The sequence below is a fragment of the Lagenorhynchus albirostris genome, chromosome 7, assembly GCF_949774975.1.
Source record: "Lagenorhynchus albirostris chromosome 7, mLagAlb1.1, whole genome shotgun sequence".
NCBI classification, from domain to species: Eukaryota; Metazoa; Chordata; class Mammalia; order Artiodactyla; family Delphinidae; genus Lagenorhynchus; species Lagenorhynchus albirostris.
Genome location: NC_083101.1, coordinates 56,151,288 through 56,175,400, shown reverse-complemented (window position 1 = coordinate 56,175,400; position 24,113 = coordinate 56,151,288). Strand labels below are relative to the sequence as shown.

General features: G+C 46.0%; 1 protein-coding gene across 2 annotated transcripts in view; it reads right to left on the bottom strand.

The window, feature by feature from the left end:
- Window positions 1–263: 263 nt before the first annotated feature.
- The window catches only part of MLANA (melan-A), a 61,336-nt gene continuing 37,486 nt past the window's right edge, over window positions 264–24,113 (bottom strand). Inside the window, exons 1-5 of one of the 2 annotated variants that reach the window (XM_060155060.1) lie at window positions 11,131–11,179; window positions 9,796–9,897; window positions 6,957–7,053; window positions 1,877–1,990; window positions 264–564 (exon numbers count right to left, since the gene is read on the bottom strand). In XM_060155060.1, the coding sequence (XP_060011043.1) occupies window positions 496–564; window positions 1,877–1,990; window positions 6,957–7,053; window positions 9,796–9,872 (357 nt within the window). In that variant the 5' untranslated portion in view covers window positions 9,873–9,897; window positions 11,131–11,179 and the 3' untranslated portion in view covers window positions 264–495. Of the gene's footprint in view, window positions 565–1,876; window positions 1,991–6,956; window positions 7,054–9,795; window positions 9,898–11,130; window positions 11,180–24,113 lie in introns of those variants that run through there. The other variant, XM_060155061.1, reaches the window with a different exon arrangement.

Below are 24,113 nucleotides of genomic sequence, written 5' to 3'. Positions count from 1 at the left end.
TATAATTTGGTAGGTCATTTAGCTCTTGGTCTTAAACCTGTAAAGGTATCCTTTGTGAGTGCTCTGCAGCACAGACTCACCTGCAACAGTCCTGTTAGAGTTTATGTAGGTCAAGAGGCTGCGTCTTCAAAAATCAGAATAGCAGTTTGTTAGTTACTAGCCATATTTCAACTTAAAAAGAAATCAGATGATCCCAGAACACACACTTGAAAGATCTCCCTCAGAAAATAATACTGTAGATTTATTATTACTGGCACAGAGAGTATCATCCATTACCATGTTTATTGACGAAGCTTTTCCCATTTTAATATTTCTCATCATTTCCTCAATCAGTATTGCTAGTTGCCCTATAAGGAATTTAACAGCCAGCTTAATAGTAGAGATGATGTACACTGTTTCTACAGCATTCTGAAGCAGAACATTACATGTCCACATCAAATTCAACAAAAAGTGTGAGGGAAATCATTTCAGCATCTCTCAGGGGCCTCCTGGCTCTCATGGAGAGTAAGGTGGTGGTGACTGTTCTGTGGAGAGTTTCTCATAGGCAGATGGAGCGTTGGGAACCTGTAAGGGTGAGAAAGGAGAGCATGGGCTTGGCAGCAGTACATATGGTTCTGGAAGAGGGATTAAGTCAAAATAGTTAGTATGATGTTTATACTTTTGCTCTGGATTGAAACTTGTTTAACTGTCCACAGCTAATTTCCACCCAATGAGGTAATCGTTATTAGGTTACACAAGTATATATGTTGAAGCATTGTTGGGGGAAACAATGGCAGAGAAGAAAAAGGGCTAAGTGGCTTCCCAAAAATTTCAGAAACTTATTTATACCTGGATTATCCTTGTCAGTAGAAGCCCCAAACCTAACTAATGAATTCTTGAATCCTGTTAAACAGACACTGATCGCACTGCATCTTTACCACAAGCATAAATCCCTATAGTCGTGTCTAAAGGCCACTGCTACTATCAACAGAGCACAAATGTGTCAGCCTTCATTTAATGCTCACAACAACCCTGGGAGTATTTTCAAGGTTTTCATGTTACAGGTCGGGAAACTGAGGCACAAGGAGGTTAAGTCACTTGCCGAAGATCACACAACTGGTAAGTCATGGAGTAACTTGGCTCTGGAGTCAGTGCTCTCAAAAACTATGACGTACTACATCTATACCAGCACTGTCCAATAGAAATAGAGTGCACCACCTACGTGATTTTAAAATTTCTAGTAGCTACAATTTAAAAAATTAAGAGAAACAGGTAAAATTGATCTCACTAATATATTTTATTTAACCCCACCTACCAAAATATTATCACTTTGACATGTAGTCAATAAAAAATCATTAATGAATTATACTCTTTTCCTCATACTAAGTTTTTGAAATCTGGTATGTATTCCAGCACATCTTAATTCAAACAACTCTGTTTCAAGTGTTCAATAGCCACATGTGACTAGTGGTTACCCTATTGGACAGTGCAACTCTATACAGTTAATAGTAGGTACTTTTTTTTCTCCGTTAGATAATATCTATGTTCAGGACAAAGGCAATTATACTAAAAACATAAGACAAAAGGATATTGTAACCAGAACCAAATTCTTCCTGTAGATCTTACATGCGGGGTCTCATTATTGACCCTGGAAAATCTGGGTATGAGAGGACACAATTTAAGAAAATCTCTATGATTCCCTTGTTTTTAATCTTACTATTTATTTTTTATTATGGTAAAATATACATAACAAAAATTTACCATTTTAACCACTTTTTAAAGTCCGTAGCATTAAGCACATTCACATTGCCCTTGCTTTCTAAATGGGAATAATTTTATTCATTTAAGTTGAAACCAGCCATACACAAAAACATCAAGATGCAGGATCTCAACCTACCACAGGTTCACAATTGTTCTCTTGAAAAGGCAGTTTGGCGTCCTGGTGACCAAGCCCCTCACATGAACATCTTCCTGTTAAGGTACTTTGAGTACCAGCATGAATGCTTTTGTCCTGAAATGTGAATTCATGAAGGTAAGTGGGTGAGGAAAAAATAATTGAGTCCATTAAAGAAAAGAGGAAGAAGCCAAAGTTTTAAGAATGGGTTTTAATCTTGGTTCTGCCACTTACTCGCTGTGTATCCTCAGGCTAGTCACTTTATCTCTCTGAATTCCAGTGTTTTCATCTGTAATATGAAGATAATATCGCCTACATCTCAAAATTGTTGTGGGAATTAACTAAAGGTGAAGCACCTAGTACAGTGCCTGATACCCACTAGTTAGTCAATGAATATTTTTGAAAGGAAGGAAAAAAAGAGTGAATCTAAAAAATGGCTCTCAGAGAATGGTTACAAGTGGAAGAGATCAGAGCTAGTGAAGCAGGAGCTGGTATCACAGTAAGGACAAGCATATGAGCAACTTGATAGCAGGGACACTGTCTATTTCTGCCTTCCCCATAATGACAGCAAAATATCTGAAACAGTACGAATGCCTGTGTTGTGATAGAAATGCTGTGGCTGTAGCACTGAGCTTCCAAGTCACATCACAACAATGATGGCAAGTCAGTCAAAGGCTGTCGTGCACCTTGAGTTATTGGGGGAGGGGTGGGTAAAAGCTTAGTTCGGTGGTTTGCATAGGTTCAGGGGGTAATGCCTTCCCTCCCTAGAATAGAATGACAACCATTTATGCAAGGCAGAGACACATACCAAAATGGGGACTGCAGGAGCGGTCCATCCTAGTGAGGGGGAGTATTTCATTACTGACATTGTTTAAAATTGCTAGCACATTGTGATTATAAAAAGCAGACTAACTTTTAGTTGCTTTTACTGTTAAATTCTCCACAGCAGTGGTTCTCAAACTTTAGAATGCATCAGCGTCACCTGGAGGGTTTGTTAAATACAGATTCCTGGGCTCACACCCAGAATTTCTTACATAGTATGTCTAGGGTGAAGGCCCATGAATTTGTATTTCTGACAAGTTCCCTGGGTGATGTGGATCCTGCTGGTCCAGGGCCACACAGAGAACCACTGCTCTCCAGACAATGCAATTTCTTATCGCCTGTGCCTGGGGTGACTCAGCTATGCTCAGACACTTAGAGGGAGGAGGAGGTCAAGTGGGGACCATAGGAAAGGAGGGAGTGTATATCCCATCTAAAGGGACAGACCACCGCATAGCTGCCAGTTTTGCCAGATCTTTTGATTTTTTAAAAAAAAAGAAACTAGAAATTAAGATTTTTATGTAAACTGTTACTTTTAAATGCTCGCACCTAATTCATCTTTTGAAGATACAGACCCAAACATATCTGAACCCAGTCCACCAGTAGGGCATGAGCAGCTCTCTGTGGTCCTGGCTGAGGGGGGCTGGAACAGGGAGGCTGTGCAGGTGTTCAGTGCCTCTGCAGGCTTGTCTTCAGACCATGGCTGATTATTGGGGTTACTGGGTTGGAAGAGAAGGGCATCAAGGCAGGTCTCCCAGGGAGGAGAAGTGTTTGGAACATCAATTGGATGAGGCCACACATGGTTGGAGGTGATACCTACACAGTGTGCAGACTGTAAAGAAGTAATTTTCCTAAACTCTAGTCTGAAATCATTATTGACACTACCCCTTGGAAAGATACAAGCACAAGAACCCCAATTTTGACATGAGGGCCCAGGGAGGTTCTGCTCCCCTCCACCACTCCCAGCAATATATCTCAGGTAAGGTGTTTAATGCATTCTCTCCCTTTACCTCAATTATTGCTTTTATTCTTCTTCTTTTTTTTTTTTTAATCCTCACCTGCCATAGGATAGGAGCGTGGGGCACTTCCCCAGTTCACTGCCAATTCTCTGTATTTGATCAAACTTCAGTGTGTGTGTTAAAACATAGGTTCCCGGGTCCCACCACCAGAGATGGTCCCAGAATCTGCGTTTTAGCAAGAACCCTAGGTGATTCAAGTGCAAAGGCCCCTGACCATAAATTGAGAGACATGGCACCGCAAGACATGAGTGTAAACTGAGCTATCAGCAGAGCCTTTAAATTCTTCCCCAAGAATTAAAAGTATTATGTCCTAAACTTCCCAAGTGAAAGAGTAAAACTGATAAATATGAAAGCCAACTTCCACTCCCTTACAAATCATTTTCCTCTGAGACACATTGCTGCAAAAAGCAGTCTTTCTTTTCAGAAGATGTTTTTCAGATCTAAGGGGAATTGTTAGCCAAAGGGGAAATTTTAGGAGACCTTAATTCCAACCAACTTTTCTACCATTCTGTGGTCAGTGTAAGTGGGAGAATAAACATATTTCAAAGCCTAAATGAAGGTTGCTACATGTGGAGTGATTCAGGTACCCAAAACTTGCGTTTTTCATCACTTATGTTCTTCTGCTTTATAATGAAAATAGAATCACCAAAGAGAGACAGGGAGATGAGTATGTAATTAAATGCATACTTAATGCACTATTTTACATAATTTTGCCTAAACTTCTTAGACTGCTGGTCCCCGACATGGCTTTTCAGGAGATATGAAAGTCTCAAAACAATATTTTAATATTAATTTAAAAAATAAATGACAGCATTTTTAAACATTAGGGAACAAGGGAATTTAAACACAGTTCTATCTCATAAAAATTCCAAAAACTCTGCAAATCACTAGTCTAGACCTGGAGGAATGGAGGGTGGCAGGTTGAACTTGAACTACACCAGGCAAAATGCTCAGTGTCTGAGCCCACGACACTAAGACTGTTACTCTTCAAGTGAACACATTTAAGATGAGGGTGTTGAAGCAGAAAGGAAAAAGAAAAACAAAACACATTGCCTTTTTGTCCGGGTAGCATCAAGCTAGCAATCGTGGACAGTTAGGAAATGGGTACCAACATACTGAGTTTGTAGAGGTTTTACTCCTTGAAAGACTAAATCATTTTTCTTTTACTTTGCAGACATAGGGCTTCCCTGGTGCCACAGTGGTTAAGAGTCTGCCTGCCAATACAGGGGACACAGGTTCGAGCCCTGGTCCGGGAAGATCCCACATGCCACGGAGCAGCTAAGCCTGTGCACCACAGCTACTGAGCCTGCTCTCTAGAGCCTGTGAGCCACAACTACTGAGCCCGCGAGACACAACTACTGAAGCCCGCGCTCCTAGAGCCTGTGCTCTGCAACAAGAGAGGCCACCGCAATGAGAAGCCCGCTCACCGCAACGAAGAGTAGCCCCCGCTCGCCGCAACTGGAGAAAGCCCACGCGCAAGCAACGAAGACCCAACGCAGCCAAAAGTAAATAAATAAAATAAATAATAAATTTATTTTAAAAAACTTTTTAAATATGCAAACATAGAATGAAATTTTTTATATTATAGAAGAAAACATATTAAATAAAAACTGATACACATCATGTTATATCATCTGTGTCTAGGTGTATAATAGAGTAAATGAGGCTCAGAGAAATGAAAATCTAACACCACCAAGCAAGTCAATGGCAGACAATGAGACCAATCCTTATGCCATACGATTGGGTGAGTGCTGTGTGCCAGGCACCGTGCTAGGCACTGGAGGTACAAAGATGAATAAGAAATATTCTCTGTCCCAGCTCATAAATGAGAGAAAGAGAAGGGGTGAAGAAGCAAAAAGTAAATAACAAATTACAAGGCAATGTCATAACCCAGTGCTAGAGGTACACGTGGAATGTGTGGCAGAGAGCAAAGAGTTTTATCCCTAACCTCCTAACCCAAGGCTTTGCTACAGAACTTGGTCTGGAGTCTTATTCAGGCTCAGAAACTTCTCCTTCCCATAACTGTCACCACACTGGAGGGCTGCTGCTTGGTGGCTGTATCCCCCCAAGGTCACCCTGTCTTCCTTGGTTGGTATCTGGGACGCTATGGCAAGATGGGCATTAGGGAAAGGGACACATGGGACTGCCCAGGCTTCCCGGCAAGGAGGAGAAGAACTTGAAGCTACAGCTCTCTCCTTTCCTTTCTCCTCCTCAGACTGCCGCAGGCTCCAACCCTCCACCCAGGCCGGTCCTCCCCTCCATCACAGAATCTCTTTCTCTGCATGAAGTGCTTGCTGAATGAGGACTGGAACTTTCCAACATCTTTTGTAAATATAAATTTTTTTCCATTACTTATCAACTTCAGAAGCTTTCAGATCTTCAATAACAAGGCAGAGAGGGAGAGAGAGAGAAAGAAAGAGAGAGAGCAAGTTGCAACTCTCCTTCCATCCCATTTCTCACAGTGGAGAATGCTTAAGTTCCAAAGTGCTACCTGGCTTTGAAGCAAGGTTTCTGAAACCTGTCGTCTTTACAGTTTAGAGACTCTGTTGATGTTTCTCATGTGTGGAAGATCCTGCTACCCCAAGGCTGGACCGTGTCATTTGTTAACTTCCTGCTCGTATGGGTAAAGGAGCAAAAATCCTATTAAAACCACATTGGCCATCAGTGGAGGAAGGAATCTGTTAAAAACCTGGTGGTCTTTTGTGCTGCTGAGGGGTGGATGGTTTCCTCACTGCACTGATGGCTGGACGGGTCCTGGGTATGATGGGTTGCTTGCTAACAGAGTTAGAAGAACTTGGAATTCCCAGGCAACCTGGGAGGAAAGGGGTGAAGAGGCAAGGTGAGAGGAGCGGGCCTCTAAGTGGAGTAACAGAGCCAGTGGGAATCCCCAGAAGGATTGGTAAGATCTGGAGTGTCTCAAATGCTGCTGTTCACTGTGCAAGAGAACCACGAACCCTTCTCCTGTGCCCCACAAACCGTTAGTGTTCAGCTATACACACAGATAGGCACTCGAGTTTCCTGTGAGTGGAACCAAAAATATGGACCAAGTTCCTGATTGGTGTTCACACGTGGGCAGAGGCAAAGGAAGAGTTACAAGAAGTACAATGTAGAGAAAGACTCATTGGAACCAGGAATCAGAGCTAGAGGTGATCATGAGAATGTCCCCCCACTCCCCAGAAATTCAGAGAAAGAAGGAGAAAGGAGGTCCTTGATCTGGAGGGACACAGCAGTGGGAACTTTACCACCTTCAAGCTTCTGTATCCACTTCGTCTTCTACAGTGCCAGCAGGTGATGAGCAGTAAAATTCCCAGGATCACTGTCAGGATGCCGATCCCTGCAGCCCTGGCCCGAGAGATAGACAAATACATCTCGGTACAGAAACCTTGTTCCAGATTATCATGAAATGTACATCAATGTGTTCTCTTCACAGGGGCTTTGCAGTCAGAGCAGTCCCCAAGGAGTGTCCCACTCCACACCACACCAAGCACCCACCAGGCCTCCAGCACTCGTACCCAGGGACGGGACCATCTCTGGAAACCTCTCAGGTGTGTGCCCACAGCAGCAGTGCTAACTGGCCTGGGCCCCAGCACCCAAGTTCCAGGTGCAACAGGTACAGTAGCAACTGACCCTTATGTGGACAACATATTTAATGAGACAACATATTTATCTTTTCTTTTCATTAGGGCTAGTTTAAAACATTCTCCCCAACTCTCAGTCCACAAAAAAGAAGTGGAAAGGAACATTGACTTAATGTCTGCTGTAAGCTGGGCACCATGCATTAGATTATCGAATTCTCACAACTACCCTGCCAAGCACTGGGGCAAGCACCCCACTATAGGCCCGCAACAATCCACTGGGGTGGGTAGGATGTTCATTTCACATCTGACATCCTCAAGATTTTAGGCTGGTAAAATGCCCAAGGTTGTACCACCAGAGAGCGGCAGAACCAGCATTCCCAGCAACTGGCCCGAGGTACCCAGCCAGTGCCCTTCCTGCTGCATCGCCCTTTCCTGAAATGAAGCTGTCACGGGGACATTCAGTGGGCTCTCGTGACTGGAGGCAGCTGATTCAACTCCCAGCATGCCTGTGCTCTAATTCCACCCCCTAGGTCTGTGGTCACCCCCTTGGATATCTTGACACACATAGAGCTCTGTTCCAGCTCTTTTATTTTTTTTTCAATTTATTTATTTTTGGCTGCGTCAGGTCTTCATTTTGGTGCGTGGGCTTCTCACTGTGGTGGCCTCTCTTGTTGCGGAGCACGGGCTCTAGGCACGCAAGCTTCAGTAGTTGTGGCTCGTGGACTCTAGAGCACAGGCTCAGTAGTTGTGGCGCATGGGCTTAGTTGCTCCGCGTCATGTGGGATCTTCCCAGACCAGGGCTCGAACCCATGTCTCCTGCACTGGCAGGCGGACTCTTAACCACTGCGCCACCAGGGAAGCCTTCTGTTCCAGCTCTTCGTGCACAGTTACATTGCACTCACACATGCCTAGTGAGAGCCGAGAACACTGGGATGTGCCAGACACAACACAAGAACCCACTGCCCAGCCAGGCAGGGCTCCTGAGATGTCACCCAGATACCTTCTGCAGTGGAGTTGCCTGAGATGCATGTTAAAGTGCAGATCCTGGGGCTTCCCTGGTGGCGCAGTGGTTGGGAGTCTGCCTGCCGATGCAAGGGGCGTGGGTTTGTGCCCCGGTCCGGGAAGATCCCGCGTGCCGCGGAGCGGCTGGGCCCGCGGGCGGCGGCTGCTGGGCCTGCGCGTCTGGAGCCTGTGCTCCGCGGCGGGAGGGGCCCCAGTGGTGAGAGGCCCGCGTACCGCAAAAAATAAAATAAAATAAAGTGCAGATCCTGGGCCCCCCACCCCCAGACCTACTGAGTCAGCCTCTTGGGTAGCAGTGCCTAGGAAGCTGCATTTTCACAAGCTCTGTAGGCGGCTTATGCCCCCTCAACTGAGAACCTCTCTTGACGGTGGTTTCACAGAGTCTGTTGAGTCATCATACAAGAGCTGAAAGATATCCTACCTAATACCATGTGCAAGAGTATATTTTTGCTCTTGGGACATTTTTTCAGAAGATCTCCCCACCTCCACTCCCAGTTGACCATGCAGGGATGTTAGAGAATCCCACTAGGGTCTTCTGAGGAAATGCTCCAGGCTGAACTCCTCCTCGGTGCCTTTGATGGGTTCTTCATGTCTCTTGCCCCTGCTAGGTCATTCTGGTAAAGCTATTCAACAGTTCTTTCCCGAGAGAGCAGGTTTGCAGAAAGTTCTGAGCAGACCACTTAAGAGATGGTCCACATAAAAACCAGGTTCCTCGTTTGTCCTGTTGGAGTCTCCACTCGGGGTTGGGGGGGGCCCTGCCACTATCCCCCGACCTTGCCCACTCTCATCCATGCAGACTGTGTCCTACAGCCTGTGTTCCCATCACAGCACATACACTTGCCAAAATTACTCCCATGCCTAACTCTCCCACTAGGTTGTAAGATTTTTTCAAAGGCAAGAATAGCATCTTGGGCTGGTATACAATGCTTAGCACTTAGAAATGTCTAATCATGTAAATACTTATTTTAAGTTAATTCATAATACGAAACACCTTTCTTTAGGATAAAGTATTGATGCAAAGGTTATGACCCTGAATCACCTTGGAGTCAGTCAGCAGGTGGAGTCACACACATCTACCCTTCATCCTCACTTGCCCTTTGGCAACTATGCCTTTGTTCTGTCTGCAAACCACATCCGGAAGCCTGAGTGGAGTAGACAGGCAAGGCTTGAGGAAAGAGGCATCTTGCTCCCAGACAGATGTTTTTCAGCCTGAGAACCTACAATGAATGCCTCATAGCCAAGAATGCAGACAAAAATGGCAAGATCCAGCTTTTTACCTTTCCTACCTCCTTGCCTCCTTGGCCTCAGAGAAGCTTGAGGTCCCTTGTAGGATCACAGGGTCTCCTCACCTCATTGCCAGGGTCTTTACTTTCTGGAGGAATAGACACTAGAGAGTTTTACAGACAGGCATGTGCTGGGGGAAGCCAGCAGGCTGTGTAAGCAAAAGACAAACTGGAAACCCCGCTGCGTCTGGTTTTGAACTTACTCTTCAGCTGTGATGTAGGAATGGCCGTGCCCCTTCTTGGGGGAACCATAGATGTAGTGAGCCTCTTTTCTTGGCATCTTGTGGGGTCAGGCCTCGGGTCACCTAACAGCAGGGGCACACAAGTGTCATTTCACGCATCCAGCATGTTCTTACATCTCATAAACACCCACAAAGACATTCTTGCTAGGTGACCAGGAATGACAGCCGAACCCTCTGGTTTCTCCCTGTGAGAGGATTTGCACCTCCTTCTTTCACTAATATCAAGTGGAAATCGCTCAGGTTCAAAGAAAGAACCACAAACAAAAGGAAAATACTTTCAAACTGAGTTATACTTTGGGGGGGGGGAAGTAACCTTTAATTTGACTCTATACCATAAACTTGTAGGGAAACAAACAAGAAGCATTTTTATTCCTTACTTTCCCTGGTCCAAGACTGTGGTTAATAAGAGGAGTTATTTCTCTCCAAAGGTATTATTTTATATTGATCATTGGACAAATAGAAGGCTATGATGACATAATGTGTGTGTGGCCTAGCACAGCATCCTCCAAGCCCATTTTCCAAAAAATGAAACTGCCCCAAAATACAAAATTTTAAACTATGATACAAACAAATAGAAAAAAAGCTCATGAACTTCAGTGGTCATGATTAGAGCGCGCTTGCTAAAAATCAACAATGGTTTCTCTTCTCTCCTTGCTAGTGTGCTTTTTTCTTCCCTCTTATTGTTCTCATGAATCCCAAAGGTCTGGTCCCCATAGAGTTGTATTAATGAGCCTGTTTAAAACAGCTGAAGAGAAGTGGGAGCAAGGAGCAGAGAGTTTACCCCACGAACCCATTCCTTGGGGCATTTCATGTGTAATTTTCCCTTCCCAGTTGTAAAGAAGAAATCACACTTGAACTCACTGATCATCTCAGGTGAATAATGTAGGGGTGAACTCTGTGCTCAAAATGATAGACACAAAACTTAATTAATTTTGCATTAAGTTGTTTTTGTAAATCTATACCTCCAGCTTTGAGCCTTGGCAAACAGTGTGGGCTCATCAAATGCACCTCATCCCACCTGAGCCAAGAAAATTGGTTCTTCAAGGGAGCAGACACAGCTGTTCATGAGCCAGCTGCAGCCTGAACAACTGCTTCTCCTGCTTCTCTGCTTTGCTTCCTGGCAGCCTAGAGGGAGGACCTAGGAGGAGACTCTGTGAACCTTCAGAAGTCGGAGAATTATAAATGTTGAGGAGGAATTCTGCCGACAGCCGGGAGTCATGGAGGCTGGAGGATCACACCAGAATCTCCCAACCCTGTTCTGTTCTGAAAGAATGGGTGAGATGGCAATGCTCTTACCTGCCTGGATGGGATCCACTCCGTCTGCTGGCTGGCCCTGTGTGTGAAGATTGCTTCTCTGGCTCTTAATCTTTTTAATTTTTTTTCCTGGTCTTGAGTCCCATGTTAGTCACGAGTTTGGATTTCTGATGGAGTCATTTGTTATTGCTTAATTGGCGTGAAAGAAACCGATTTCATTCCTCTCCTCAAAAAGTCACAGCTCACTGTGGCCTCTGTTTTCCCCAATCCCAGGGTTTCATCTTAGGGAAGCCATTAATTTTAAATGCCAATCCCTTCTCTGTAGGGTTGCCAGATAAAATATAGGATTCCTAGTTACATTTGAATTTCAGATAAACAATGAATAATTTTTTAGTATAACTGTGTCCGGGCAATATTTTTTAATGTAAATATGTCCCACTTATTGCATGGGATGTATTTTTACTAAAAAAAAAAATTTGTTATTTATCTGAAATTCAAGTATAACTGGGGGGCTTCCCTGGTGGCGCAGTGGTTGAGAGTCCGCCTGCCGATGTAGGGGACACGGGTTCATGCCCCGGTCCAGGAAGATCCCACATGCCGTGGAGCGGCTGGGCCCGTGAGCCATGGCCCCTGGGCCTGCGCGTCTGGAGCCTGTGCTCCGCAAGGGGAGAGGCCACAACAGTGAGAGGCCCACGTACCGCAAAAAAATAAAAAATAAAAAAAAATAAATATATATAAATATAAATATATATATATGTGTATATATATATATATATATATAAAACTGGGCACCCTATACCTTCCCTCATCTCTACCTCAAAGGATTGGTGAGACTTTGGGCTCAGACCTGGAGGTCATCTAGGACCATGACCTCCTGATCAAGAAGAGGAAATAGAGGATCCCTAAATCTTCCTGAGCTGAGCTCCCAGATTTTTTGTGATGCCCTCAGAGATGACTGTCCCCTGGGAAGTGTGGGTTTCTTGCATTTGCAAGGAGCAGACAAAATTTCCTCTTTGAAGGTAGTATATGACCTACCTAGAATTTTATTAAAACCAGGGCAGATTCAACCTGACATTATAGCCTACTCCAAGAGTCAAATGGTTACAGCCCAGAAGCATTTCAGTGGGACAGAATTATCTTTGCTCACCAGCTCTCTGTAACCATTGTGGAAAAGCAAAAACCAAACAAAACACCCACCAGAATAAAGGAATGTGAGAGTTCTCACCAGCTGAGGACTTAGATTAAATGACCACTAAAGTCCCCTTCCCCATAATATTCAAGAGCCCCCTCCTTCCTGATCCTCTGGCTTTCCAGTTTCCACTGGACTGTTGTGTGTGAGGGCATTATCAACCTACTGGATAATCATCAGTGGAAATGGCAAGGGGGAAATAAAACAGGGTGGGGGAGGTTGATGTTTATTAGGTGAGATCCTTATCCTCTTCTTTCTGAAAAGGAGAGAGAAAATGCAAACAGATCTGAATGACAAGAAGGAGTCCTTCATAAAAAGATGGGGGGACAGCATTTCAAATAGAGAGAAGAACCAGTGCAAAGGCCCTGGGGCAGAGTAATGGGGCATGACTTGGTCTGGATTCCCAGAACTGAGGCTGATTCAGGAGATCTTGTAAGAAAATCAGGAAGGATACAAATCTTTGGTGTTGAGGGATTTGGGGAGAGTAACTTCAACCTGAACCTCAGGATTACACCTGATAACTCCCAGGAAGGCCTAGCGGTGGGTGCTAGTCTAGAAAGAAGGATGCAGTTCTGATCCAAGAGGCCGAAGGTTTGTGCTAAGCTGGACTCTACTAACTAACATGGCCCCCTGGATGATTGGCAGCAGGACCAGAGAAGAGGGAGGTACTGACCTGGATCTCAGGGCAAGGGGAAGCTCCCAGGTCTCGCTCAAGTCCCCTGGTGATGTGAGCTAGTTCCAGGTCCCTGAGTGTGCCTGGACACTGTTCCAGGGTGGAAACCACAAGGCAGCTGGCATCGCCTTCCCCAGAGGGGCCTACAGGACCAGGCCCAGCACACTGGGGACACTGTGACCGGTCTGGTCACTTCCTTTCCAGCTAATCTGCTTTTTGGAGCTCAGCGAGGGAGCCCTGATCAGATCTTACAAAGGCAACTCTTTAGGTCTTTGAGTGGTTTGCAGCCTCTGAGGTGCCCAGTCCTGTTAGGGTGAATCACCCAAGATGAGCTGGGGTGGCTTTTTTCAAATAACAGTTCCCAGGGAACCTCAGCCTGAAAACCCTACACATCCTGTTTCCTGGAAGTGCCCCCAGAAGTTCCCATTGACTAAGGCTCCTAGTCACTGTCCTTGGACTGGCCTAGGCCTCAGGCTCTGCCTCAGAGCCAGCCCAAGCCAGGCCCCACCTGCCCTCACCCTGCACACTTCCTTCCTAGTGACTTCCTATCTTCCCCGGCAGTGTAACACCCAGCCACCCAGCCACCAGGCTCACAGTCGGGGCTCTAGAGTCCGAACTGCCTGCACCTCCTCTATTCAATCTGTGTGACCTTGGGTAAATCATAAACCTCTTAGAACCTCACTGCATGCATCTAAAAAAGTAGAGCTAATAATAGTATCTACTTCCTAGATTAGTTGTGAGAGTAAAAGGAGATAATTACCACCTGCTTGGCACAGTGTCTAAACTTGCTCTTGCTCAACAGAGTAAGTTTAGCAACAATGTTATTACAAGGCTGCCCCACCCACTACCCCTCTGGCCCAGTTCAAACCTGCTTTGAGTTTGGATGTGGCGCTGCCCTTTCCTGTGCCCCAGTCCCAGGGTTAGAGCTTGGACCAGGTGACACCTCACTGGCCACTGCCCGGTTCTCTGCTGCCACCTGGTGGGCCTTGGCCCCCCTTGCACTACAGGCCCACTTGATAAGCCATTGGGACTGATTGCAGAGATGCCTCTTTGATCTTTTCAAAACCCTCCTGCTCACACTGCTCAGGAGCCAGAATCCTCTTTACTCATCTTCCTTGGGGATTAGAACCTTCTTCAGTGCCCCACAAGACTGTGAGCTTTTGCCCTCTTACACACACCTCAACAGAACATGCTAGAATGTTATAAAAGGCAGTGCTGTAAAGGGGGGTTGATGCTGCTGCCCTTCTGTAGGAGAAGCTGAACAAAGAGAACTTGCTTTTCAGAAAGTGGAGAAGGCAGGTAGACATCTCTGCAGTTATTGAGGCAGGCTGCAGACAGCCCTACACCCAGTGGGGTCCTGGACCCAGTTTGAATGGCCTTGAATCCCAGCTCCCATTACTACCTGTGTGACCTTGGGCAAGTTTCTTTACCTCTCTGAGCTTCAGCAACCTCATCTACAATATAGGAATAAATAATTATTACAAAATTGCTGTGAGATTTAAATGAGATTAAATATGTAAAATTATCCAGTGCAGTGCCTTGGAAGTTACTAAAGCTTGATCTCCTGTGAAGGTGCAAACAGCTGTGACACTGCGGGATAGCAAGGTAAGCTATGAACTAATAGTGATCAGCTGTGGCCTGTTGACTGCTTAGTGCTAATGAGCTAACAAGTTATTGCCTGTGAAGTAAAGAGACGGTCAGATGGAGAAGTTCTGAAGGTGGAGGGGCAGTGCCGAGGTCGAGACGGGAGCAGAAAGAAAGTGTGTCTACGCGGGGGGCCTAACAGGGAAGCCCCAGCTGCCTGGGGGGCTGCTGGAGGATAGCAGGAGCCCCCTCCTCCCTCAGGCACCCGAGAGCAAGAGTCGGATTCTGCCAGCCTCAGGCTGGACTCTCAGGAAGGCGTCAGGAGGACTCCTTTGGTTCCCCCCTCCAACAGGTAAGTAGCGTCAGCGCTGATGCGTGCACAGAAGCTGGCTCAAGTATGAGAACAATGGCCCAGTTTCTAAGGGTGCAAAGGTGGGCAGAAAAGACCGCTAATAAATCAGAAATGGGATTTAATAACCCCACGGCCACTTCTGACCAGTCACTACCAAGAAGGATAGAATTGCAGGGCTGGATTAGAATGACCTTTGGAGTGGAAAGCTATTGAGGTCAACCTCAATGTCCACCACGATGTCAGATCATATGGGCGCCACCCCAGATTCCTGCCCAGGGAGTAGCAGGGGTATGGGTTCTTCTTGGGGACAGGAGGTACATGAGAGGTTTCTTAGAGGAAGATGAGCTTCCTCTGAGTCTGGAAAGGTACGCAGGAGATCACCAGGCATGAGATGGGGAGCGGACATTCCATGCAGAGGACAAGCAAATATTTACTAGTCACAACTTGGGGGGAGGGTGGGAAGGTGACATCCACATGGAGGGAGGGCTCAGAGACATGGAACGGCCTGGCAGGTTTGGGGAACTGCTTGTCCTGTACGGCTGGAGTTCAAAGTACAGAAAAGGAGTTCAGACCTGAGGTTCTGAATCTCAGAGCACGTGAACACCATGCTGGGGCTTTTGGGCTTAGTTTGCAGGCTGTGTTGCGTCACAGAAAGTTTTTAAGCAGGGGAGAAACTGAGGCTGACCAGACTTGGGGTCAATCTGTTTTCCAGTGTCATGAAAACATCTACCACCCAGGTGGCTGTGAGGATTATGTATGCCATTGTGTGTGAAAACAGTTTGTAAACTAAATCATATCGACATGAAATCTAGAAGCAGCAGTCTGTCCTTAAATGTCAGGACAATGTATTGGTGACATGGAGGGATGAATAGGAGAAAGCCTGGGCTTTGGATTCTGGTTCTGAGTCAAATGCTGGCTTCAGCATGGACTGGACAATGTATTGGTGACATGGAGGGATGAATAGGAGAAAGCCTGGGCTTTGGATTCTGGTTCTGAGTCAAATGCTGGCTTCAGCATGGACTGGCTGTGGTCTTCCGCTATGCAAGGCTCTCAGCACCAGTCTGGTCATCTTCAGAATGGGAACACAGTATCTGTCTCTCAGGGGGGCTGTTAGGTGAGGGCTCATGTGCCTGGTGTGCAGTGAACACTTACATCAGTCAGGGTTCCTGTATTGCTGGCAACAGCAACTCAACTCTGGCTACTTAAGGATATAAGGAAATTAATGGGAGGTTATAAAAGTGTCCCACAGAATTAAAAAGGAAAAACTGAGCAAACCAGGCCTTAAGAAGGAACAGAATTGAGCAGTTCTGTGGACACAGGTAGAAGGAATTAATTAATGAATGGCCCTTCAGGTTGTTGCCATCAGGAAGAAATCAGCTCTAACTATGTTCATCCTTGTTTGCCTAGGAGATTTAGATTCATTGGAGAATCTTGCTTGGGTCTCATACCAAATCCTTGTCTAGGCGTGGAGTGATCTTGGGGGCGGGAGTGTTTCACACCGCATCAAGGCTGAATGAAACAGGGAAGGAGAAATGTTCAGAGGGAGTCTGGTTTTTTGTTACGAAAATAAGAAGGAAGGGATGCAAGAGAGACAAAGATAGACCTCTACAGCATTTGGCAAATGGTGGCTGTCGAGTTATACAGGGCTCCTCAAGTGAGGATTTATCCCTGAGAAGTCTCCCTAAGTCTTTGCTGTTTCCTAACAAGCACTGTGAGAGAAAGTCCTGCAGGAGACTGTGGAAGGCTGCCAGGTGCTCCCTGTTTGCACTTCCATCCTACCCCTTACTACCTGCTGTTGACGTATCTGTTCATCTCTGATGTATCCATGGGTTCCTGAGCTTCCAGGGGGTAAGGTTCACATTACCTCTGTATCTCCATTGCCTGGCACAGAGCCTTTTTCCAGACTTTCTTCTATGGCCACCATATCTACAATCCCATGAGAAATTCTGGCTTCTAAGGGCTGACATTTTGATGTTCCCATAGATTTTGTATTTTGGGGGCAGTGACCATTTATAACAGGCTTTGGGCTGTTTCAGTAAGAGAGGGTCATTTGGCTCTCCCATAAGCCCTACTCAGCTCTGTCTTCCTGCTGTTCCCCCAAAATGCCTGGAAATAACCCACAGACCTTAAACAGATAAAAACACCAACTGTCTCCATGCAAAGGGAGTGTTTTCTGTATGTGAAGCAAAAAGAACAAATTCAGTGGGGAGTTAGGCAGTTTCATCCGTCTGGAGTGAGATCTTGGGATTTTAAGAATAATGTTGGGGGAAAAAGGGAAGAGGTGGAACTTGAAATTGCCCAAGGTCAGAGCCACGCTGTATAATTTCTTTCTTACCAAGTCTGTGGAGACGATGGAGGGATATGTTGTCTATGTCAGACTTTTTAAGAGTTAAAGAACTCAACTCCAATTTACTTTGTAAAAGAAGTTTCTACATAGCATTTTGATTTTGTTTCTTATGTTAAAAATAAGATGGTTGACTTGAGTTATCTGAAGGGGAGATCCCAGATGTGGACTTTTTTTAGGATAATAGTCATGGACTGGATAAATCCATCATCTCTGACATTCTGCTGGTAAACAAGCTGAAACTTAGACTGACCTTGTGAGTCAAATCATTTGTTTGCCTTATCTCTGCGCTTCCTTCCTGTGAGTTATCCCTGAGCTTATTCAATTGGTCCAACCCAGTGTCCATTTGTCAGTTAGTTTAGGGGAGCTTCATGGGCCCAAGCTTGACACCTCATTTTAAAGAGGCGGTGGTAGTCCCCAAGACCAATGTGGGACCAGCATCAGGTGCTGCTGGTTTTCAAGCTTACGGTTGAATTTGATCAACAGAATGGCAGATTTCCTTTTGCCAATTACTGTGCATACAGGTTTGTGCAGCCCTTTGGGGATCAAAAGAAGGCAGCTCAGCCAGGGTCTGAAGGAGACCACATCGGGCTGTGGTGGGATCAGGCTGTTGGTGTGTTTCTTGATGTTTCTTTGTATTTTTCTAGAGGTATTCAGTAAAATTTTTGTAATACCTCAGCCAGTATCAGCTCTACCAGGAGTAACCAAAGAGTTTTAACGGAGCCCTGGAAGTCATGAGCGGCAAAAGTAGTAAAGTGAGAGGACCCCAAAGGGAAAGAAAAAACACCCAGAGGCAGGCACTCAGGGCCCAACCAGCTCTCTCTGCCCAGAGTTTCCTTCTAGGTCTAAATTCAGGAGTTTTGGTTTTCCCAGAGTATGTTACTGGGCTAATACGGTGGGAAAGCACTGATCTAAACAAACTTAAACAGATGTCTTTTGTTTAACTACAACTCTTCTGACATCCTTAATATGCTAATGCACATTATGAATCTTCAAGGGAAGGCAATTGCTAGCAGAGTTTCTCGAACCATCTTGTGTGGAGTCAGATCTCGCTGGCCCTGGTGCTCCAAGAACACCCTTTGGGCTGTATCACCACGAAGGGTCATTATAGGTCCAGCTTCTCATGTGATTGGCCTTTTCCTTCAAGTATTTAACAAAGAGCCTATAATGAGTCCCTTTCCGCAAAGAATTCAGCCCATAAATATATATTAAATGTATTCTTATTGTGTGAATGAAGTGAGTAACGTGGATTATCTCATTTTCTCCTGAATCCCCACACAGCACTGTCAGGTGGGTGTTATTATTACCACCACTTAACAGAGGAGACTGAGGCCCAGGAAGTTTGGGTAACTTACTTAAGGTCACTAGTTAGTAATTGGCAGAGTGGAGATAGCCAAACCCCCATGCTTAAACATGGAGATTCCCCCAGAGGAAAACTGCCCACGAATTAAACACAGTCCGGCATAGGACAACTATAAGACCGGCTCCCCTTCCCCAGAGTCAGTTATTTACTTAGAACATGTGTCCAGGAACTCTCCATGTGGATTATTCCTTGACCTTCTCAAGGGCAGAGACTGTGTCTCATTCACCTTTGCATTATCAGCTGCTGGTACAAAGCAAGGGCTCACAACTATTTCTTTTTTTTTTAATTGACATGTAGTTGATGTATACAGCTATTTCTTGAATAAATGAATAAAATAATGAATGAAGAGATGGCTTTACAACTGATTCTGATGATAAGTGTTTCCTAACAGAAACACTGCCCAAATTCTTTCACCTAGTCAGTAAATATTTCTTGAGCACCTACAATATGCCAAGGACTGAACTCAGTAGTCACCAAAAATATTTGAGTTGCTTTTCCCCTTTCTGAACCTCTTATGTCATGTGAGAGCTATATGACACGTGAGGAGTATGCCCTTCTCATACTATGCATGGACAACATGAGGTATACACCCCTTTCCTGTACGAATTCCTTGATAGTATAAATCATATTGTTTGCTTGGGGAGAGGGGTACTGTGCTAGTGGTTAAGAGTTGGAAGGATAATGCCTCAAATGTAAGAATTTCATAGACAATTAACATTCAAAGGCTGGGAAACACAGAAGGTATTTAATAAATGCTTATTAGAGAAATGCATGCAGACATGCAGGGTTGAGTCCCATTCTGGGCCCCAAAGCCAGAGAGGGAGTGATCACCTATAAGCAGCTTGTCAAGGTCACTACCTGCTGGATAACCTTCCCCGGGGCCCATGGTGTGGCCATTTTGTGCTCTTCAGGGGGCACTGACTAAAATGTGGAATGCTAACACTAGAATCTACCTCACCCCAAGAGCTTCTGCTTGGGCCTTTCCCATGAGGGACAAATGAATACAGTGCTAAAATAGAAGCCAGGGGTTCAAGTCTCATCTTTGCTATTTATTAGCCATGGGGCCTTGGATAAGTTACCTGACCTTTCTTAGTCTCAGTTTGCTCAATGGTAAGGTGGGCACAATCATTCTTTTTAGGATCATTCTTATTTGTTTAGCTTCTTCCAGATTACAAAGAGAGACCCCTAGGCGGCCTCAGGTGAGGTGGAGAAGTATAGTGTTAGGAAGGACAGGACTTTTCCAAGGCTGAGCTGGCAATGCTTCATGGAGGCTGGGGAGAGCCCCATTTTCATTAAGGAGGTGACTGTGGCTATAGTGACTCGTCAGCAAAAGTACCCACCACTCCTTCTGATACTTCTTATTACCTCCTCATCACTCTTGCAGTCCTTACCTGACGGATCTGATGGGGCTGGTTGGTCATTGTCCAGAATGGAGCATCCCCACTGGGCGATGTCTTCACAGCAGGCCACCTCATGTCCAGAGCTCTCTTTGGCTCAGGAAGGGTTCCCTGGTCTTGCCAGTTAGAGTCATGGCCCTTGAGGAACAGTAAGGACGCAGTTTGGCTCCAGCGTCTATCAGTTTCCTAATGCTGCTCTAAGAGAATAACACCAGCTGGGAGGCTTAAACAACAGAAATGTATGGTTCCACAGTTCTGGAGGCTACAAGTCTGAAGTCAAAGGATCAGAGGGCCATTCTCCCTCTGAACCCTGAAGGGGAGGACACTTCCTTGCTTCTTCCAACTTCTGGTTTTGCTGGCCATCCTTGGCACTGCCCAACTTGTAGATGCATCACTCCCATCTCTGCCTCACTGTCACCTGTCTTCTCTGTGTCTCTCTCTTCATATGGTGTTGTGCCCTCTCTTTGTGTCCGTGTCTTTTTTTTTTTTTTTTTTTTGCGGTACACAGGCCTCTCACTGTTGTGGCCTCTCCCGCTGCAGAGCACAGGCTCCAGGCGCGCAGGCTCAGCGGCGCATGGCTCACGGGCCCAGCCGCTCCGCAGCATGTGGGATCTTCCCGGACCGGGGCACGAACCCGTGTCCCCTGCATTGGCAGGCGGACTCTCAACCACTGTGCCACCAGGGAAGCCCTGTGTCCGTGTCTTCTTATAGGGACACCAGTCAGATTAAAGGCTCACCCTACACCGATAGGACCCCATCTTAACTAACTATATCTACAACAACCCTATTTCCAAGTGAGGTCACATACTAGGAGTTAGGACTTCAATGTATCTTTGGGGGGACACAATTCAACCCATAACAGAGAGTTTCACAGACTGCCCAGCATCTACCCAGCAGGGTCGTGGTGAGGGTTACATGAGATGATATACATATAGCATCTACCATGATGTCACATAAAATATAATCATTTCCCCATGGTTCAGATGTTCTCACACTGTACAGCAGCAACAGGCCCTGGGGATGGGTTAGAAAAACATATTCTCAGGCCCCACTCCAGACATCCTGGATCAGAAACTCTTGAGTGGGGCCCAGCAATCCATGTTCTAACAGCTCCTCCAGGTGTTTCTAACACAAGTCAGAGTTTGAGAACTGCTGGCTCCATTCAGTTCTCTGGCCTGGGCAGAAGTACTGGCTGGTGGAGAAAAGCCCAGCTGGTGAGCCCACACACAGCTTCCCAGGAAGGCCATCTGAGCAGCCCCAGGCCTGGGCCTGCTGTTCCTTAGAGGCCAGGGATGTCCTTTTGGCCACCCCTCCCTGGCCTTGGGCCAGGCCATTCCACCCTGGCCTCTTGACACCCTCACATGTTGGCCCACATCTGGTCTGCTGCGATCGTGCCTTTCTGGGAACATTCTCTACCCACAATCTGGGGATAGTAGCTCTAAGGATAGCGGCAACCCCACCCTTCCACCAGCCATAAGCCTGCTCCTCTCTTTCACTGCCCTCTGCACCCTCCACAGAAAGAGTGGGCTGGTGTGAATGATCTGAATGAATGAATGGTCTCTTCTGAGAGCAGAGGCAGAGACACAGAGGGAAGAGATGACCCACCCAGGTCACACAAAGGTCTGTGGCGGAGCCAGACCCAACTCAAAAGTCCTTTCCCCTGCTGTTGCAAACTCCGTCCCTGACATTGGGTTAGCTGGTCCTGTCTCTTCTTGAGGCAAATGCCTAAACCATCATATTGGTTCTGAACTAAGCAGCCCTGACCAAACAGAGGGAGACTGGGTTTTGGCACCAGAGTCCCTGGCAGGAAGTACCCAGCCTGCCTTTGTCTCTGCGAACATGTTCAGCACTGAGGGAGGGCAGGTGTGTGGGTCTTCAGAAGGTCAACCCGGCAGGCCCTTCCCGGTCCCGTTTCCCAGTTTCCCGTGCCTCTGCCTCATATGGCGACCTGTGTCCTCTTGCTCCATTTCAGTTCTCCTGAGCATAGAACTTTGAAATTCAAATCTCTAGCCTGGGGATCTCTCTGTTTTGGCTAACAAGGCACAAAAACAGGGAGGAAAGCCATGACTCGTATACTCTTCCTCCCTCTCCTACCCCAGGCTGCTTCAAGCTAGAGGTGCAGGCAAGGCCAACATGGTGGCAAGCTCAGGCAGGTGGCTTGGTCTGCAGCTCCTGGTCCATAGCTCTGATGCGGAGCCATCTTGGGGGTGTCTGAAACCTTCATCATCCCCAATTCTCACGGCATCTCTGGTGGCCCCTGGCTCATTGCCTCGTGATGTTGCTGCTTCCTGTGGTCAGAGGCCTCCCTCAGGTGGCCTCCTGGCTTTTTTCTTTCCTCTGGTCTTCAGCAAGACTGCCACCTGGAAAGCTAAGCGTCCAGCTGCTAGCTGGACAGGATGTCATCTTGTGGGCAGGTTTGGGTCTTCTCTTTCCCCTCCCCCCACCCAGGAGAGTACAGGCCTCCAGCTCAGGCAGAAGCAAGCACCCCTCATCCAGGTCTGGGCCAAGTCACTGTGCCCCAGGTCTCCTGCTCCCTGGGAGACTTCCTCAGAATCATCCATCCTTCAAGGCAAGATACTCAGTTAAAAGCATAAGACCTGGGGATCACGTGCACACACGTGTGTGTGTGTGTGTGTGTGTGTGTGTGTGTGTGTGTTTTACTTCAGGAATGTGAAATTTTACCTTCATTTATTCCTTTTCTAACATTCTTCCTTTCCTAGAGCTGAATTTCTTCCCTGTACCATTTCCTTCTCTCTGAAGAACTTCTTTTAACATTTCTTATAAGGTAGTTCTCTTGGCAGCAAATTCAATTTTTGTTTGCCTGAGAAAATCTTTATTTCTCCTTCACCTTTGAAAATTAATTTCACAGGATACAGACTTCTAAGTTGGTGGTTTTCTTCCTCTCAACACTTTAAATGTTTCACTCCACTCTCTTTTGTGTGCATGGTTTCCGAGGAGAAGTTGGATATAATTTTTATCTTGACTGCTCTATAGGTAAGATGTTTTGCCCCTCTGGCTTCTTTAGAGATTTTTCCTTTATCTCTTATTTTCTGTAGTTTGAATATGATATGCCAGGTGTAGCTTTTGCTGGCATTTATCCTGCTTGGTGTTCTCTGAGCTGCCTGTATCTGTGGTTTGGTGTCTGACATTAATTTGAGGAAATTCCCTGTTGTTATTTCTTCAAATATTTCTCCTATTTCTTTCTCTCTTTCTTCTCCTTCTGGTGATATTTTTTAAAATAAAAATCAGAGATCTTTTTCCTTTAAACTTTTGCACTGATGAGCTTACTATGTGTCCAGCATAGAAAAGATTGTTGGGCTTGTAAGCACCATTTCAGCTTCCTCTGCCCACGCATGGATAGCCTCACCACTGGGCCTTTGCCTGTATGAATGCAGTTGGGACATCAGATGGGACGTGGTTAATCTTATCTCCAAATCCAACTCCTGGCCTGTGGGAAACCAGCCTCTCCCCAAATTTCAGTGCCCTCCCAGGCTTTACTTCATGCTTCTGCCCTGTACACTTGTGTCCACGTCTGGTGCCCTGCTTCTTCCCTGTGTCAGTCCAGTAACAAACGTAAGCACCTTCTGTGCTTTGCACCAAAAAAATCCACTCAAGCCACCCTAGCTAATGAGATGCATGCTGAGATGTTTAGAAGTGTACTGATGTCTGCAACTTACTTTGAAACGCGTCAAAAAATAAGATGGATTGATGTGGTTAGAGGATGCATAGATGAGTAGATATGGAATAAATGTAGTAAGATGTTCGTTGGAAAATCCAGGTAGTGCGTATACGACTGGTTGCTGTTTAATTTTTTTCAACTTCTCTCTATATATGAAAATTTTCACAATAACATCTTTGAGGAAAAATCCACTACACCCAGCGTTTTTTGATTTTTGTAACTTGAATGAAGAGGGAAGGGGTTGAAGGAAAGGCATCATAGACATTCAGCCTCTGGCAACTTGCTCATTCTGCCCCCTCACTCCCAGCAAAACCAACAGAATTCTGCCCCTCTTCCAAGCAGGGCAGTTCCACCCACCCCTTAAAGCCCTCTGGAGCCTCACTCTCCAGCTGTAGTAGGGCCACTAGAGAAGCAATGCTTTGCCTGAAAGGTATCTGCAAACAT